General features: G+C 44.8%; 3 protein-coding genes and 1 long non-coding RNA gene across 4 annotated transcripts; 2 read left to right on the forward strand and 2 right to left on the reverse strand.

Annotated features, from left to right (window-relative positions):
- Nucleotides 1–42: 42 nt before the first annotated feature.
- LOC129585612 (uncharacterized) lies at nt 43–2,031 on the reverse strand. The gene is made up of 4 exons (XM_055478362.1): nt 1,529–2,031; nt 1,274–1,370; nt 1,011–1,211; nt 43–862 (listed from the first exon to the last, which is right to left on the reverse strand). Exons 1-4 carry the CDS (start codon nt 1,697–1,699, stop codon nt 855–857), a joined length of 477 nt encoding a protein of 158 aa, XP_055334337.1. The 5' UTR covers nt 1,700–2,031; the 3' UTR covers nt 43–854.
- A 176-nt stretch (nt 2,032–2,207) lies between these two features.
- Nucleotides 2,208–6,902, forward strand: LOC129585588 (PR domain zinc finger protein 1-like). Its single transcript, XM_055478328.1, has 6 exons — nt 2,208–2,499; nt 2,577–2,717; nt 3,371–3,721; nt 4,102–4,590; nt 5,300–5,832; nt 6,465–6,902. The coding sequence occupies exons 1-6, from the start codon at nt 2,439–2,441 to the stop codon at nt 6,765–6,767; spliced, it is 1,878 nt and encodes a 625-aa protein (XP_055334303.1). The 5' UTR covers nt 2,208–2,438; the 3' UTR covers nt 6,768–6,902.
- Nucleotides 6,903–9,483: 2,581 nt separating this feature from the next.
- On the forward strand, nt 9,484–10,242 carry LOC129585534 (uncharacterized protein HI_0912-like). Its single transcript, XM_055478249.1, has one exon. It carries the CDS (start codon nt 9,484–9,486, stop codon nt 10,240–10,242), a length of 759 nt encoding a protein of 252 aa, XP_055334224.1.
- A 3,361-nt stretch (nt 10,243–13,603) lies between these two features.
- On the reverse strand, nt 13,604–15,025 carry LOC129585613 (uncharacterized). Its single transcript, XR_008690045.1, has 3 exons — nt 14,207–15,025; nt 13,961–14,090; nt 13,604–13,851 (listed from the first exon to the last, which is right to left on the reverse strand). It is a non-coding gene; the product is annotated as an uncharacterized LOC129585613 (long non-coding RNA).
- Nucleotides 15,026–17,899: the final 2,874 nt, after the last annotated feature.

Below are 17,899 nucleotides of genomic sequence, written 5' to 3' on the forward strand. Positions count from 1 at the left end.
TATCGGAGTCATCTGGCTCCAAATCGGTGCAGGTGTACCCGGTATTTTTAATTTCGAAGCGGTCAAGACAACAGAATAGGTTTGCCGTGAATTCATCTAGTGTAACGTGGTGTAGGACACATTATGACATCTGAAATATCTACAGAGTACAGCACCGCTTAACACAACCGTCTGCAATACCAGATATATCATGTAACGACAGATCATCAAGTAAATACTGTCGTCTTTTACGAATGCATTTGAAGTAAACAATGAACATTTTTTACGCCAGCGTATGAGCAAAGAAATGCAGCGCGGGAATGCGGCCTCCGTTCAGGGAACATCTCTACCGCGGCAGCAAATTTAGATCAGTACTTCTTCATTCCTTTATAATCTTTTAATGCTTTTCGGCTGTGGATCGACCAATACACCGCCTGGTATTCCGAGAAATTTTGGTAAAATATGGCGATCCAGGATGTACTGTTGGCACTGCGGTTGGCAACAGCCTCCGGTATTTTCCATGGAACGTTATGTCACTATCACGAAAATGGATACTGCATATGTGGTGACTCGTGAGAAAGCCGGATTCTTCCAAATCTTTGCGTCCACAAAATGCAAAAAAAGCTTCGTAGCGCGCGTCATTTTTATCCGGAACTCGGAAGTAGGAAACATGTGTTGACCTGTCCGAGCGATTATTGCAACCAAACACAACACAGATACACCCTCCGTAGATTATGGGATCCCGTTTGCGCTCGTAGTGATAAGGATTGATGCAGATTTCATCTTTTTCCACACTACACGTTTTTCTCTGCCTTAGCTGCAACCCCGGCCCTCTGAAGGATCTGATGACTGCTTGATGCAGCGGAATTTCCCGACTATTGTGCTAAAATATTAATATTATTTCGGTCAGCAAAAGTTTGAAATAAAGCAAATCATGTACGGATGATCACTTATTTTTGGTACTGAACTATTCTCAAAAGACTAAAATTATACAAAATACGAGGTTCTAAAACTCGGAAATTACTCCTCACTCGGATATAAAGGTCGTCGTCGCATGCAACACAACCGGTATCCAACGTGTCTCCAGCTCGACACGACTGTGTACATTTTCTGCAGCGTTTCCGGATCGTCCTTGAAAATTCGCACCAAATATTTCGACACTTTTCTCGCATAAGCAGTATCAACGCGGTGAGATCGATGCAGAAAAAGTTTCTCGAATGGAGCAACATTATCTGCAAACGGTAAACCTGTTAAAATTAGCTAACTATTTCTCTACACTTTATGCAATACTTACCAAAAATACCATTTTGTCTTTCCTTAACGATCTTTTCCTTTGCCAGTTTTCGGTCCAGTTTCTCTTTCGCTAAGCGCTTCTCACGGTACTGCAACTTCTGCAATAAAATCATACCGTTTACGTACATTCATACATCGTGCACTTATGACTTGTGCAAAATTAGAATTATTGTGTATAATGTTAATCATGTATAGATTTGCAATCAAATACTTCTGATAGTCGGTCGACTTTAATGCTATGAATCGACGTCAGTACCTTTTGCAGATCCAGTTCTTTACGCTTTTCGTTGATGCGTTTCACTTGCTCTTCTGGTGCAGTTTTTAAATAATAGCTCTGTTGAAGCCAGGATAAGGAAAACAATTCTTCGTCGCTGATAAACGCACAGTCATCACTTGTATGCCGCATATCGGCACTTGGTTCCTCCATACTGGTCAAGGCAACAGAAATGTCGAAAGAATTCCAAAATTAAGATCCCATATATGGCAGAGTTCCTGGCAAACGTACGTAAAGCGCAAAAACCAAGTCAAAACATATAAACATCCAGATCACAAATGACCGATATGAACAATTTTCTTGCTAATATAAATAGTCCGACTGTGGCGTGTATGCCCGAGCTAATACACACGGATCAATCTGCAAAATTGTTTTGCAGATTGTATTTTGCAGATTGGATTTTGCCGAAACCCACCCAGGCGATGAAGACACGAGGACAGAGATGGGGAGAGGGAATAAGGCGAAGAAAAGTCAAAAAACCATCGTTAAAAGTAAAACTTGAAAGTTAAAATCTTGTGTAGGAATTACTCTAGGAATCAAACTGGAAGTGCAGAAAAGAACGGCAACCCCCCTAAGCGGCAGTTATTTTTGACTACGATGTCTGGGCAGTGTGCTGTAGATTCTGCAGAACGCTTTCACTTTGACTTGGCTTTTCAGGATTTTCACTTTTTAGTCCGTTTTTCTTCTTCCCCGTTTCTGTTTCACTTTCAAGCAAGGTTTAGTTTGTAATAAAAGCTAAAATATACTGCCACCAATGGCATACCATCACTTTATCGGTATTCAGCAGTAAAAACTGCGACGCCTCCGCATTAGAATTGGAAAGAGCAGCTGCCTGGCTGCAGGGTGTCTTAACACTGCAGATCTTTGCCTGGGATTGAAATCACTGAACATTATGTCTTCTTTCTCCGCACCGATGCATCCCATCCCAGCAATTAGACCGCTGGAAAGAATCTGTATGTGGTAGTGCTTTATCTGGCGCTCCCTACGTAGCAGTGTTATTATTCTGTAGTCTCTACGGTATCGTTGGCAGGGTGCGAAAAGTGCATGCGATACAACGACGAGCCCTGTTGGAATCACAATGTGCACATCTCCGATACAGTCGTCATTCCTTACGCTGTATCCAGCCTCCCGAACCAGCTGTATCTGGATGTCTGCGGGAATGGCCTGTCAGGTACGCCAATATTGAGCGTCTGAGCATAAGGTTACTGGAATAGTTTGACTGCGTAATTTTTTAACTGCTTAATTTTTAAATATGTTTTCAAATCTTACATAAGCAAAGCAGCAAAGGCTTGAAGGTGTTATTAATGTATTTCGAATAAAGTAAACCCGAGCTTAAACTTATGACTTTATAAATAAATGGAAATAGCTGAAAGAGAATCATATAGTAATTTTATTTCAGCTTTTACAATTTAGAAAGGTTTAAACTTTAAAGCTGAGAGTTTTGGCTGTGCAAATAAATTTTGGTCGACTGTTTTGAATAGATTTGCGACATTTGATCCTAGCGCAGAAACGCTGTTAAACAATGTTATTGAATTATTTTTAACGTGAATTCCAGATTCCTGCATACTGCTGTTATTGTTGATTCTTGACTTTTGTAGATAATTAAAAAAATTTAAAAAGAAATTTCCTAAATAAATTTTATTCGCTGTTTCGAATGGGTTATATGTATTCGAGATCCTAGTGCAGAAATCCTCGTGATTTTGATCCTAGTACTTAATTTTAATCTTATTGCAGAACCGTTCCAAAATTGCTTTATCTGCTAGTGGTTGACATGAATATTTCTGCAAAAATACAGTACATAATATTATCGGTGAATTTTTGCAGATAAGCGAGTCTTGACGAAAGAGCGCCTTCCGAGTCAAACCATCTTCGGCCCGCTGGTGGCGCCCCTCTCCGACACCCTGGTTCCGCCGCTGATGTTCGCGTGTGCATCGGAAGCGGGCGCACTGCGCTATTTCCAGTTGGGATCCGAGCAGACGGTAAACTGGATGAAATACGTCCGCTTTGCCGTCCGCGAAGGAGAAGGCAATGTCGCGGTGTACGCGCGAGCCAACCAGGTGTTCTTCGTTACGATGCGCGAAATCCCTGCCTACGAAGAGCTGCGGCTGCGCTATTCTAGGAGCTACGCCGAAATGTCCGGTTTCGCCGTACCGCCACTTCGTTCCGGGAGTGCCGGTATGTTTCGCGTTTTTTATGGTTTCCTCTGTCGAGATTTTATAAATCCTGTGCAAGACATTATTTTCTGACGATTTTGTTTTCTCGACACATCTTTCCTGTCGGTTTTGCGAGCCTTATTAATTTCATAAAAGTTTTTTTTTTAAATACTCGTATTATGCGGTCTTGGTGTTGTATATACGTCCATGTCATCATTGAAAAGGTTACCAATAAGTGATTATTTGGAATTTTTGTGTGGAGCTTGTTTTGCATTTGTAGTTTTGCAACATACATATTTTCGCTAAGTTTTCTTTACTCGAGTGATTTGATCAGCGGTGTAGTTTTTTTTTATTTCAAACCATTTGAAGGGTTTTCAGATTAAGGAATATTTGCCGTTGCAGCTTCGAAGCCACCGCTGAAACGGGCCGTACCGGAAACGTCGAAATACGAGCCAAAGCGACTCCGCACAAAGTTTAAATCTCCCGAATTTGTAACAACATCCGATTCGTCGTGCGACGAAAACCCTCCGTCACCAGATTACCCATTCCCTGATAATGCAGCATCCACTCCAGTTAACACTTCCGTTAAGACTACGACGCCGGTGCAACGGAAGGCGATTGTACAAGACACTCCAGCTCTCCCATCAGTAAACCAGACGACTCTGCGGAAGACGACTGTATTACAAGATCATCGTCAAGATGATGCGAATAATTATGCTGACACGGCGGATGTGGAGCCCTATCATGTCCCCGCTGTTCATGAAATTCCTCGGAAAATTCGCCGGAAACTCATCGGCTACAACGGCCCGCAGATGAATCCTGCCCCGACGGTACCCGTTCAGAATGTGGTGAAAGTTATGGTGTGCTTGCCGACCGCTAGCACAGCACGCGGTAAGCAACTCTTGCATTCTGTTGCAAGTTGGCCGTAAACTCTTATGTCTATATACGAGTATTATTTATGTTGTAGTTGTGATATGTTAACGTTGTGAAATTCTGCGAAAAAGACGTTGTCTGACGAATGAGTGTTTTACAAAACACATGTTGCCTTTCATGTGATGATTGGTTAATTGGAGTAAACTGTTTTCAGTTGTTAATATCTTTCAGTTGATATGAAAATTTTTTTTAAAAATTCAGCTTTACAGTCGTTTTTCATCTACATATTGGGTTGGTATAACAATCCTCTTCTGTATTATTTGGGGAAGTAAAACAGTTGAATTGACCATGTACTACAACTTTCTGCGATAGACGATAGAATTTAGCGCTGATTCTGCAGTTTGATGATAACTGCTTTAGGAAGGAATCGGTTAGACGATTACTTCTTGGCGCATAAAACTGGCGCAAATTTGGGCTAATTTAATTTACCTCATACGTAAATCAATCTTATCGTATGAATTTGTTTTATTCGCTGCATAACCCCATCAGCCTTAGTATATACAGTTATGAGCAGATTGGGTACATTGTCCTAACACGGTAAAACGAAAATTGTCTGCGATTATTTTTACAACAAACACTGTACTTAACGCTTAAAATTGTAAGGAATTAATCGTACATAGGCGTACATGTGCAAGTTCGGTTCGTTAGAGATTCGTTGACCTTTTAGTCCCTGTGCTTGCACCGGCCCCTCCCCAACCGCCTATCCAGCTTGTAGCCATCCCGGCACCGAAGCCGCCGGTGGTTCGTATCCGCATCCCGCGCATTCCTCCTCCGTTCGCCACAAAGATGAATCCTTCCCGCCAGATCCTGCCCAAAGGCGGCGTTGTCCCTCGGGATGAATTCGCTGCCTTGAGTAAGACCGAGCCGGTGATTGCCGTCCAGCCCGCGCCGTTCACCTACGAAGAATACGCCGTGGAGAAGAGCGCCAACTGCGAGGAGCCGGCGTTGGTTTTGGTGGGTGATGTGGTGAACAGGAAGAATGACGCCGCGGAGGAAGCCGTGGACGATGAAGAACAGCCCAACGCGAAGTATCAGGCGTGCAGATTGTGTGGCCATAAGACCGATACCCGTCATCATCGTCTGGCGGAACACATGCGCCTGCGGCATCCCGAGTACGTGAAGGAGCATTGGAAGTTTCCCTGTGAGACGTGTGGCTACGTGTTTGCCACGACGAAGGCGGTGCAGAACCATGTTCGCCGTGTAAGAGGAATTTGTTTACCTTTCAATGATAAAATATGAAAGTTTTATGATAAAACTTTTATCACCATGCTAGAAACTGGCGTCGACTTTTGTTTGTTCGTTGCGGTCCCTGCTTGTAAACTGAAAGAACATACTTCGAATTTTCTCAACGACCGTCGATCACGTTCGCTACAATATACAGATATTTCGAGAAATTTTCAGGAGACTATCATTTCTCGAACATAAGTGTTTTTACGTAGTCCTTACTGTACATTTAAGGTTTACCCATAAATGAGCCAATTATAGCACTGATCTCGTACAGAAAACAGTTCTACTGCGTCTGTGATTCCACTCCGTTCTACTACTGTGTTTGATCAACTGTGTTTTTGATTGGCTAATCTCTGTGTCACTGTTTAAAAGGCAGAAGCAAAGTGAGAACTATGTAAAATAACTATTTTTAAAACAATTACTTTGCATTTCGCTAAAAAAAGAGTAAGTAATAGTTTTGGAAATTGTATACCATCAGAAAATTGAAATACGTGAGCGATCATTTGTTGAGAGTAACATATACTTAGCGCAAGTAATCGGCTTGAGAAAACCTGTAGCACCGCTCGAAGGCGGTGTTTTGTACGCTGTAATACGACCTTTTGCAGACGCATTCTTGCCCAAAGCGTGGTAAGAGTCGCGGTAAGCGTCCTTCCACGGAAGAAGTGCAGACCGCTCTGCAGTTCATCAAATCCACGGGATTCTACAGCTACTTCTGCCCGGACTGCCACAAGCACTTTGCCAGTCAACCCCTTCTGGAGCTTCACCGAAGGCCCATGACCCCACCGCCCCGGTGGAACCGCCCGAGCGCTGCTGCCCGGCTTGTCCCTTCTCCGCGGACAATTTCCCGGCGCTTCTGGAACACCTATCCGAGCATTCCTTCAACGAGGAGGACAAGAAACCCTGCATGATCTGCGGCGATTATACCGTCAAGACCAAACTGCACATCCGCTACAACCACGTGGAGGAGATAGTCACGGCGTCGGCCGACTGGAAGTATCCCTGTCAGGTGTGCGGGGCGCGCTTCTTCGACGAGAAGACTTTCCAGTGGCATCACACCAAAGAGCACAAGAACGGGCAGTGTCTGTACTGCGCCCGGCTGACGTATTCCCGGCCGGAGCTACGCGAGCACATCGTTGAGCATATGCAGGTAACAACTGGTAATTTGGAATGCGGAGGTTTAAAAAAAGCCTGGCTGTGAAATATTGAAAATTGAAAAAATCGGGGATAAAAATTGAAAAAACCCTTCGTACAAAGCGAATATAATTTATAGAAGCCAGTAAATTCTAAAATTCATCGATGAAGGGATATGGGAGAAAAGCGTTTGTGGTTACAGTAGTTTGATTTCATGAATTTTATTGCTGTGTTTTACGTAGCAGTTTCTTTCTCAAAAAAGCCTCGGTGAGAATGTTGAACATTGAGAAAATGCTAGGGGTAAAAACATGAAAACTTCACTTCCTGTTGCGACGTTTTTATTTCGTTTACTGTTAGATAGGTGTTTTAATCGAAATCTTGTGGGTTTTTTTAAAAATGTTTTTAGTTTCTGTTTTTCTCCTGTTATCTTACTTGATGGGCAAACTGTACCAACTGGAAAAGCTTTTCTTAAATAGTTATACGAATACACGCTGTGCTGTTCCGCAGAATGACCGGTTTCCCTGTCCCTCCTGCGACCAGACCTTCCGTCGCTACCTGCAGGCGACCTTCCACTATCGGGACGCGCACGATGTTAAGGGCGTCACCACGTGTCATGTGTGCGAGAGTGTCTTCCGCACTGCCCACCGGCTGCAGCTGCACATGAAGACCCACCTGGGACTGCCCAGGAAGAAATACCATAAACCCGGCCACAAGCGACCGCCGGGCTGGGTGGCGCCGCGGCTGCGCATGAAATGGACCGAATTCCCGCATCGCTGCGAGCCCTGCCAGCTGGGCTTCATGACTAAGTTGTCCTTGTATAAGCATGAGCAGCGGAAGCATGCGGCTGATCAAGGGGACAGCGATCAAAGCGGCGCGTGAATATGCAGTCAGTATGCATATTTTTTACCAATGATTTCTTCTGTTAGATGATGCCGTCTAGCTTGTTGACTTCATCGCTATAAATGAATATTTTCGCGACTGTTTAGTTGGAAAAACTGTAGTGTTCCTTGTGTTACGTTTATCACAATCAGACATTCTGATTTGTTGCACCGTAGCAGTTTTAAAGTTTCTTCGACGATACAGTTCGACTGCCAAATTATATTTTGCTGAACCGTAGTTAACCTCGTTAAATGGTTATTATGGATTTATGGTAATTAATCTTTTATTAAACATGTGAACATGAACGTGTTTTGAGTTACTTTCTGATTTGAGGTTGCTGAATCTAATTGCGATACGCTCTGATACTTGGCTTCTGCAGTAGAAAAAAACGAAAAGTGAAAGCTGTGTTGAACAGTGGCCGGCTGTTTGGTTTAATACACCTGCAGAAGTAAGTACAGTGAGCAATAAATTGTTCTGATAATAAAAACATACTTTGTATACTTGCGTATCAATAGCACAATAAAAACATATTATGCCTAATTTATTTTATTACAGGACTAATTTTGAGCAAACCAATTATCGCTGTTTTTAATGCACTTTACGTGACTTAAAATGTCGCATTACGTACTTAATAATATTACCATAATGAAAACTAAATACATATTGCAGCACAAGCGGTGTTCCACTTGTCTAAACAGCGTTTACAGTATTTCAAGATCGACATTCAGCTTTTGGCAAACGATTAGTAATATGACAATAAACACTTGACAGTGACCTGCGGCACAGAAAAACTTGATATCGGTAAAATGATTGTCTTGGTAAAGATAATTGGATTTTGAACCTTCACAAGGCCGTAAACACTGCTTGATGATCCCGGAATCATGTGTTAATCATTGGACTAAACACTTCAATCGATCCAGCGCGTAAAGTGTCAATCATCACTTGTCGGGCATCATTATACCGTGATTAATTTAACACCTACGATTTCTTATCCAAAGGCTGCCAATTAAGCGAAATGTGTACGAGTACTCTGTAGGGTTTATTGTTTCTGTGTATCGCCCGGCACCGGACGTGATCGAGTGCCCTTTAGCGACAAGTGGACAGCGCACGGGATACGCGGCCGGTTTGTTGTTTACATATCTTTACTACATTTTGGCATATATGACGCGAGTATTCTGGAATAATGTTTTCTGATAGCTTTTGTATGATTGTCGAGTTTGCGGTTAATGTTGTCGATTCGTAACGCTGTATTGCAATTTGTACATTTCAACACCGGCATGCAAACGCTGTAAACAAAAACTGACAAAAAAGGTGACCCTGCGGGCTTCGCGCAGTTTTTGACTGGTTTTCCTGTATGCTTTGATTAACGACATAAACAGTATATCATCGCCATTCGAATTCTGACAGGTCTATGAAAAATATAAAGCCGAAAATTAATTAATCTTCTTAAGCACTTTCACGCGACTAATGCTGCATAAATCCGCAGATTACTTTCCACTGGAAGACACATTAGGCATTTCGCGCCGTATATAAAAGCGCCAAGCAAGCTGACATCTGTGACATTTTTTCCCAGTATAATCAGGACAATTTTTTCCAAGTAATTTGTTATAAAAAATGGAAAGTACACTGGATCAGTACACGGATAAAGCCGAGCACTACTCCAAACTGAAAGAGCGCGACTGGGTGCGCGTCGTCGAGCGGCCGACCGTCTTGCGCGCCCTCGGTGACCTCCGCAATTTAACCTGCATGGACATGGCCTGCGGATCGGGCTACTACGCCCGCCAGATGAAACTCCTTGGCGCCGCCGAGGTCATCGGCGTCGACTACTCGCCGCAGATGATTGAGCTGGCCCGCAGCCTCGATGACCTTTCCATCACCTACCTCACCCAGGACTGCGAGCGCCTGGAGGAACTGGGCATGCCCGAGTATTTCGATGTGGTGTTCGGTGGGTGGATGATCCCGTATATCCCGTCGGTGGAGCGGGTATCCCGTTTCGCCCAAAATCTTCGAAGCGTGGTGAAGCCGGGCGGTCGGACCGTCCAGTTGTTCGGGAATGAGAACCGCTTCAGTAGCGGGAATGTCGTGGATCTGATGGACGCCATGGGGCAGCGGTTTGAAGCTAATGGGCATGTACCGCGGGACGGAGATCCGTATAAGGTCATCATTGGAGCGACCGGCGACAGTCCGGGGGTGGAGCTGATCAATCACTATTACACGCATCCGACCATTAAGAAGTGCTTTATGGAGGCCGGGTTCGGGGAATGTAAATTTCACTCGATTGTTCTGCAGGCGAAGACGACAGCGGAGCGGGAGAAGTACCGGGAATTTGTGGAGGATCCGCTGATAACGGTATTCGAAGCCAAGAACGTTTGATGGACGTGGTTGTGAACTACTGTTTACCATGTATCTTCACTATCTTATTCTTCACTATCCTATGCATGCGTTTGACAACGATTACGATAATTTCTGGTACAAGTTACTTTTCGGCTCCTATCCGATAGGTCAATTTTTGCTTCAAGTTACTTAATACTAAAAGTTTCTTCATTTTACGTACGTTGGTTGCGCTATTCGGTGAGTGTAATACTGTATTATGTTCTCGTAGATGTACGAAATAATTAAGTAAATATAAACACTTTTAAAAGCATTACGCGGAAAATTCACATGCTACACCCGCGTTTTTATAATAATTAGTGAACAAATAATGGCACACACTAATAATCAGTGAACAAATAAATATTTCTATTATTCTAATTATTAGAATAATAGAAATGTTTATTTGTTCACGTACGGCGCTATGTCTCTGGCAGAACGACTGGATGGTAGAACGACTGCCTGCTCGTTGGGCGCGTACGTGTGGGAAGAAATAGGCTGATCACTTTCAATTAATGTGTTTCGAATGTTTACTATTTTTGGGAATTTATTACACGTCGTTTTGTCGCGGCAAATGTCGAGTATTTCGGTAGTTACGTAAATTGGATCTGGAAAAGTGTTGTTTGTCGAAATGGTAGTGGACTTTGAATCGATTAAAAAAATGTTAATTTTATGCAAGCTGCAGATGAATTAATGAATTACATGCAGTCTTTTACACGCCGTGTTGGTGAGCCGTATAAACTCGCGGTTTATTTCCGCTCGTTATTACTATTAATTTTGGCCATTTACTTCCTAATTTGTTGTATTTTTTTGATTGTAAATTATATATTTTTCAAAATTTGGTATTTTCTTTTCGCTATTTTTCTTTTCGGTTAATGTTTTGTTGGAGAGAAAACGTATGAAGAAATTAAAATAAAAAACATAGTAATGGCTTTTTTGTAAAATACTTAATAAAATAAAAAAAACCAACGCTTTTTATTCCCGCTGATTTCCGCCGAGTGGAAACTATACTGCTCAGCGGACGATGCAGCCGACAAAAATTAAAAACTGAATTGAAAACTAAATTCAGTTAAAGAAATTCAACAAAACGGTGGCCACATCAAAGTCGATACATCACCACTCGCGAGGCAAAACAATAAGCGCTCTACTGATAAGATTATCACTGCTTCACATACTGTTCAAAAGAAATGACCGTAATCTGCACAGTACGGACCGAACCGGACAGTTAAAATTAAGTGCAAAAATCCTACTAACTGATCGGTTAATTCGGCACAACGCAAAAGCAAAACTACCGTGATTATCCAAGGCACCGGCGTCAAGAATTGCGTGGGATGCAGAATAATCTCGGGCTGCCACGGACATTGATGGAGTGCAGTGTCAGTGCACCGCCCGCCGCTCGTCTGCATCTCCTCCATCCCCGCGACGCCGGCCAGCGCCGCGTCCAGGTAGAACACCCGGATCTTCATCCCCGTCACCTTCTGCAGCTCCTACCGCAACTGTCCCACCGTCTGCTTCACGTTCACCTAGTTTATTAACATTAAATTAATTATTGCCATTTTTATTACAATCAAACAAATTTTCCTCATTTTAATATCTATTTTGTATTTAAGTAAAATTATTATCCATTTGATTGTTGTTTTGACCTTGAAAGGTCGTCGTTGGACACTCCTGTAACTCATTCCGAACTCCACGGACTCCGGCGCCGCTAGCTGCACGTCCAGGAGGGGCGCCTTTGGCGCCCCTCCTGGACGTGCAGCGCCAAAGGCGCCCCTCCCCTCAGCTCCGTGAGCGCGGGTAGGGCGGATGGACGTCCGCGCCGCGGAAATGCCACAAAAAGGTGCGCTCAGCGTCTATTCGCTCCAGGGCGTCGACGGGAGTCCCCTTCAAGAGGGTTAACGCAAGCAGACTGGTCAAGACGTGCTGGCGGGTGGTCAGAGTGGGGGAGAAGGGGGCGCTCTTGGATGGGAGGTGCGGTCAGCGGGTAGTCCGTCCAAAGGGGCGTGTTCAAGAGGCGGAGGTCCGTCAACGAGGGGAGGTATTACAGCTGGTCTAATGCCGTCCAGGAGGATAGTTCCGTGTGGTTGAGGTGCATTTTGCTCACCGAGGGGAGATTGTCCCGCAGCGCCTCCATATCCTACGCACGCACATACAATTTTTTATGATTTTATTATACATTTATTAATATTAGTGCTACATAATTTATGGCAGAGCAAAGTAATTAAAGGTCACGGCACGGCTAAACCGGCCGGTATGCTAACATATGATAATATGCATTAACGTAACGAACGGAAAGGCAATGTGAGGCAGGGAATTGTTATTAAGAAAGAAATCAGGCAGAAGTGCAAAGTGTACCGTCGGAAGTGGTACTGAATGAATGCAGGAATGTATAAATGTCCCCAGTAGAAGTGAAGAACAGCAGTATTTGTTGGCAAACAAGTAGAAAAGAATAATATCAGACAGCACGGGTGAGCATATCGCTCAAATTAATCAGTAAACAGAAGCAACATCATAAAAGTGAATCAGAGCTGTCGCTCAATTACCTATATACAAAACATTACGTGACATTAGTTTATTGAAAATTATTATAATAATCCTTAGTGTAAAAAAGCCACCTGGAGGTCGTTGAGGGGGTTGTGGCTGGCGAAGAGGGTCTGCAGTTGGGGGAGGAGCGCCCGATGCGCATTATTTTGCACCAGAAGGCCAGCTAGTTGCAGTCGGTGTGCAGCTCCTTCAGGCCGGGAAGGCGCTGCCCTCTCACTGTGCACTCCCGCGAACGACGCGTACTCGCTCAGATTCAGGTGCAGCTCTTCCACGCTGCAACACACCATAACTAAAATCCTCATTAGATGTATCCCAGCAGCAGTCCATTTAGTTAACTGGAACACGGTACAACTGTGGCATGAAAGAGCAAAACAGGGACCAAATACGAGCCGGAAAATAATATTCCAATGCCGGCAAGTCATGATTGTTGTAAATAAGCAACCTTGCAAAATATGCAGAGTATTTTATAAAAAATTAACAAATTATATGAACAAATTTTATTTCAAAATATTACCCTTAAAAGTGTTAAAAAAGAGAAACTATTTGCAAAAAATATTGCACAGGCTGTACTACGCTACGGCGGTGCCAGTTAATCGATCAGCAGCGACCGCAAAAGTATCGGCTGACTACTCAGCCGGACTGTGGGATTTGTACTGCAAGCGGGAATGTGCGTTGATCGATGCTGACAGATTCCGTGGAGTGTCGGCTGAGAAGGGTAATCGCCGGCAGCCGAGACTTCCCGGCAGCCGAGGCAGGCATTCTTCTCGCTGCAGACGGGCCAAGTAGGGGACAATTGATTAAAGTGAGCGACTTACTGGCTGAGTTACTGCGGCAACCAGTCCAGCAGCGCCATGCACGCATCGACGCGGCTCCCATTGAGAATCAGCCGGCGGAGCTGCGGGAAGGACGGTGCGGGACGCGGATCATGCCGCAGCTGGCCGATTGCAAGGGGCATAGGGGGCTCTCCTCCCCGCCCACCCCGCAGACGTCGGTCACCTGTAATGCGTTCAGCGGGTTGAAGCTCAGATTCAGCGACTCCAAGTTGTGGGTGTGGTGCAGTAGCGGGCGAATCTGTCGTTAAGGATCATTAGGGAAAATACCAGTGCAATCGAAGGTGGTCGAAAGTGGTAATTGTCGGCCGGGGAGTTATCGATTACAGCAGCGACAAGTGCCTGTTTACCTCGCTCCATTTGCTGAGTCGATTGAAGGAGAGACCAATTTCCCGCAAGTGCACAGCACGCCGCCCAGACGATTAATCCCGAAATTCTGCATGACCACGTACGGGGGACAGACAGGCGGAACCACGGTGCCTGCAATTATTCTGATTTGATCAATCATAATATTAAACCGTTAAAGGTCGAACAGAAATTATAGGACTGCTAACCTTTAATAAGTATCATGTCACAAGTACAAACTTAGTACTTACTAGAAAACATTTATAACAGAAACACTTCCTCGATGCTATCCTGATCGGGAATTGTACCCATTACACAAATCGCATTCCCCCGCTGTATCTGGATAGAGAGTCGTTGTCTAAAAAACTCTTTCGCACGTTTCTGGCGTGTGGCGGTGGCGATGCCGCTCCCAACCTTCTCCACAAGCCGATTTGTTCCATCTCCCCACGGTCCGTAAATTTCAAATGCTGCCGCCATGAAGTAATAGCGTGGCTGCAGCCAGCTGTGTATCGTCAGTTTCGCTCTTTCGGCGTGTTCAGGTGCGGGACCGGCATTCATTGAGGTGCGGTCGATATACGTGGCAGCAAGTGTGTCCACGCAAGTCACGGCTTTCCGCGTTCCCATGGTACGAGTGTGATCACATCCGGCCTTTTGCGATCCTTCGCTGAAAGACCTTTCGGCTCCATTCTGGCTGGGAAACCGGCTGTCCTTAGGCTTCGTCCCGAATTCGAAGCGAATCTTACTGCGATACAGCAACTCCACCTCGCGAGGTGGCTTCGCGTACCGTATCTGTAGGCGTGGCCACTGCATACAGCCACCTCGTGCGGTTGAGCAACCGTACCAAAGCTAGATTCGCTTTGAATTGGAGACGCAGCCTTTGAGCTCCCCACTGATACCGTCGTGTCGTGGCAGCCGTCCGGCAGATCGTTTGCAACGGAGTCCGTGCCGGCCTAATTCGTCAATCGATCCGCCGCACACGCACACGTGCGGGGATACGATTGGTGCACTCAAACGCAACGCAACACTGATGCGGAGAGCATTATTTTCCAGCAGATTACCGAGGCTTGCTGCGGGCAGTGCATGGATCCATACGCCGGATTCCGGACTGAAACAGCCTTCAGGTGAGCGATCTCATCCTTTGCAGTACGCAATAGGTCAGCCTAGAAAATGCGTGCAGCGTCGTAGGCGTGTCCCAGGCCTTCTGAACGTGTCGCAGTGCTTCCGCCGGGAGGTCGTCTGTGTTGGCGATAATTTTCCAGGCACGAGTGGCTACCGTCACATCCGTTGGCTTAACCGTCGGACACAGCTTGGAGATCAGTAAGTGCAACGAGGAGACCGATGCCAGAAAGGCAGAGGGAGCTAGCTTCTCGGTGCGTCTGATCCCCAAACCGCCTAGACGAACGGGAAAGGATGCCTGGAGCCACGTCGGATAGTCCATCCGTACGTTAGTGATGGATTCGATTGCGTCGCGGAACACTTGATCCATCCAGCCTGTACAACTCGCTGGGGAACATCCAGGCGGAAGAGGTGCGTAAATTTTGATTTTGTATTAGGGTTTATTAGTGTAATTTGTCAGCATTCTACAGTCATGTTTTTCTTTTGATACTGCTGAATTATTCTTATTTAACTGGTAAGGCAATTTTTTAAGAATAAATACAGATATTCTATTCTCTATAAATACAGATATTCTATTCTGTTCGACACGATAAATTGTATACTCGTCGCATTAATTCGCTGCTGACTGCTGCTCACGCGGAACAACACAATTAAGCAGATAAATTCATTCATCCCGCAGTAGCGATTTGATTGAATTGATTCGAAACGATGCCATGCCTATCTTAGCAGCGCCGGTTTAATACAAATTTATTTTATCGACAAAATACAAGCATAATCAATGTGTGTGTCTCAGCCTTTATTGTCCTGTGGTTGGTATAATTGAAGATCGTCAATACATGTAGTAATGTACTGTGTTGTCGAGTCAACTTGGCACCTTTTTTTACAGTGAGTCGTATCCGCTTAGCGTATAACTGTGGACAACTCCGCCCACTCCAAATGCCGATGGCGAATGGCAATTGCACAGTCTTTGATGGAATGAGAGGCCCATCCTCCTGCCGGGGGAATAAATCCACTGACTTTCCCTTCCATTAAAACATCATAAGAGCATTTGATGTATTATAAAAATTTTAATAAAAGTTTAAAGAAATTTATGGTGGTATGGGGAGTCAAACGTGGTGTGCAAAAGGTGGTATCAGGAGCCAAACGTGGTATGAAAGGTGGTATTAGGAGCCAAAGGTGGTATAAAGGTGGTATGACGGCCGCGAACCACCCGCCCGGTACTGGGCGGCTAAAGTCTCTGACGGCCGCGCACCACCAGCCGGTACCGGACGGCGGAAGTCTCTGACGGCCGCGCAGCACCACTTGCGCAATGGCCAACGTTTCTGTCTGCACATGGCAACTTAGGTGTTAATTCTAATTAATCTTTTCTGTGCGGTAATTTCTCGAAAAAGAACTGATTTTGCAAACAAAAGACATATCACCTTCGTAAAACTCACTATGCTTGCACAGTTATTGCAGTGAAATACAAATAAGATATAAGAGGATCGCAATTTGATGGACTATCGGTTGCACTGTGTCAACAGTTGCTATACGTTAGTTAATTTAATTTAATTCGAGTCAGAGCAGGTAGCCCATTTCCGGCTAGGATGACAGTCTAGCCTGGGATTTTAAACCTGGCTGGTAGATGCTAAAGACAAAAACATCGAAGTCAAAGTTAGAAGGGTATAATCACACACGAAACATAACTAGGGAGAAAACAATACCCAACAGTAGTTCAGAAAAGGCCCGCAGTGTATAGTGCACTTCTAAAACACCCAAGAGAACGTAATTCAAGAATATCACTGCCACAAAAGTTGATCTTATCCAGTAGCTTGCTCAGTCGCCATGCCAATGTGGTTTCCCCACATTTTGACGCGGCCTTCGTTCTGATGGTAGATTTATCGGCGTTACGCAGGTGGTATGGCTTCCTTTCCTCGTACTTTACCAAATCCATTATGTAGTTCGGCACGTTGAACGGCACAGGATGTTTGATCTTGTACAGCCAAATAGCCTCCTGGTGCTTCCATCGGGTAAATAGGGGAACGATTCCGAAACGGTCCATCAACATTTTTACAGGTGTCGTCGGATAGTTCGCAATTGCCCGGACTGCATTACGCTGTGCAACGGCTAACTTCTCTCGCAGGGACACAGACGCGTTGCTCCACACGGTAGAGCAGTAGTCCAGATGAGACTGGACGAACGCGTAAAAAAGTCCCACACGTTAAGCGTCGCACAGGCCGTCTTTCGCACGATTAATGAGAGCAATAAATGACTGACACTTTTTTGGACCTTATTGAAATGTTCGGTCCATTTTAAGTGCTGGTCAATTATCACCCCCAAGTGCTTAACGGATTTTCTGGTTCAAGTCGATGACTATTCAACTCAACTGTAGGTTGATTCGTTTCACGATTACGAGCTGAAGACACATACATTTGTTTCGATTTTTTTTCGTTAATTACAAGGTGGTTGGCGTTAAACCATTCTGTGATAGCCGGGAGTGCACTTTCTAGCTTAGCCGCTGCAGCCATCTTACTATCCGCCGTAACATAGCCAATTGTATCGTCGGCAAAGCTTTCTAGTCTCACGTCTCCGACATCGGTTTGATGGAAATCATTAAGGTAAACAGAAAACAAATTTGGTCCGAAAATTGATCCTTGCGGGACGCCAGTTTTGACTTCCGCCCATCGTGACACACGTTTGCCGTCCCGCACTCGCTGCAGTCTGCCGGTCAGGTACGAGTGAAACCACGACAGCGCTGATGATTTTGCGCCGATATCACGGAGCTTTTTCAACAGCGTATTGTGACAAACTGATGGAAATGCGGCTTCAGGTCAAGAAATAAAACTGCA

The sequence above is a fragment of the Paramacrobiotus metropolitanus genome, unplaced genomic scaffold, assembly GCF_019649055.1.
Source record: "Paramacrobiotus metropolitanus isolate TYO unplaced genomic scaffold, Prichtersi_v1.0 Parri_scaffold0000017, whole genome shotgun sequence".
Classification (NCBI taxonomy): Eukaryota; Metazoa; Tardigrada; class Eutardigrada; order Parachela; family Macrobiotidae; genus Paramacrobiotus; species Paramacrobiotus metropolitanus.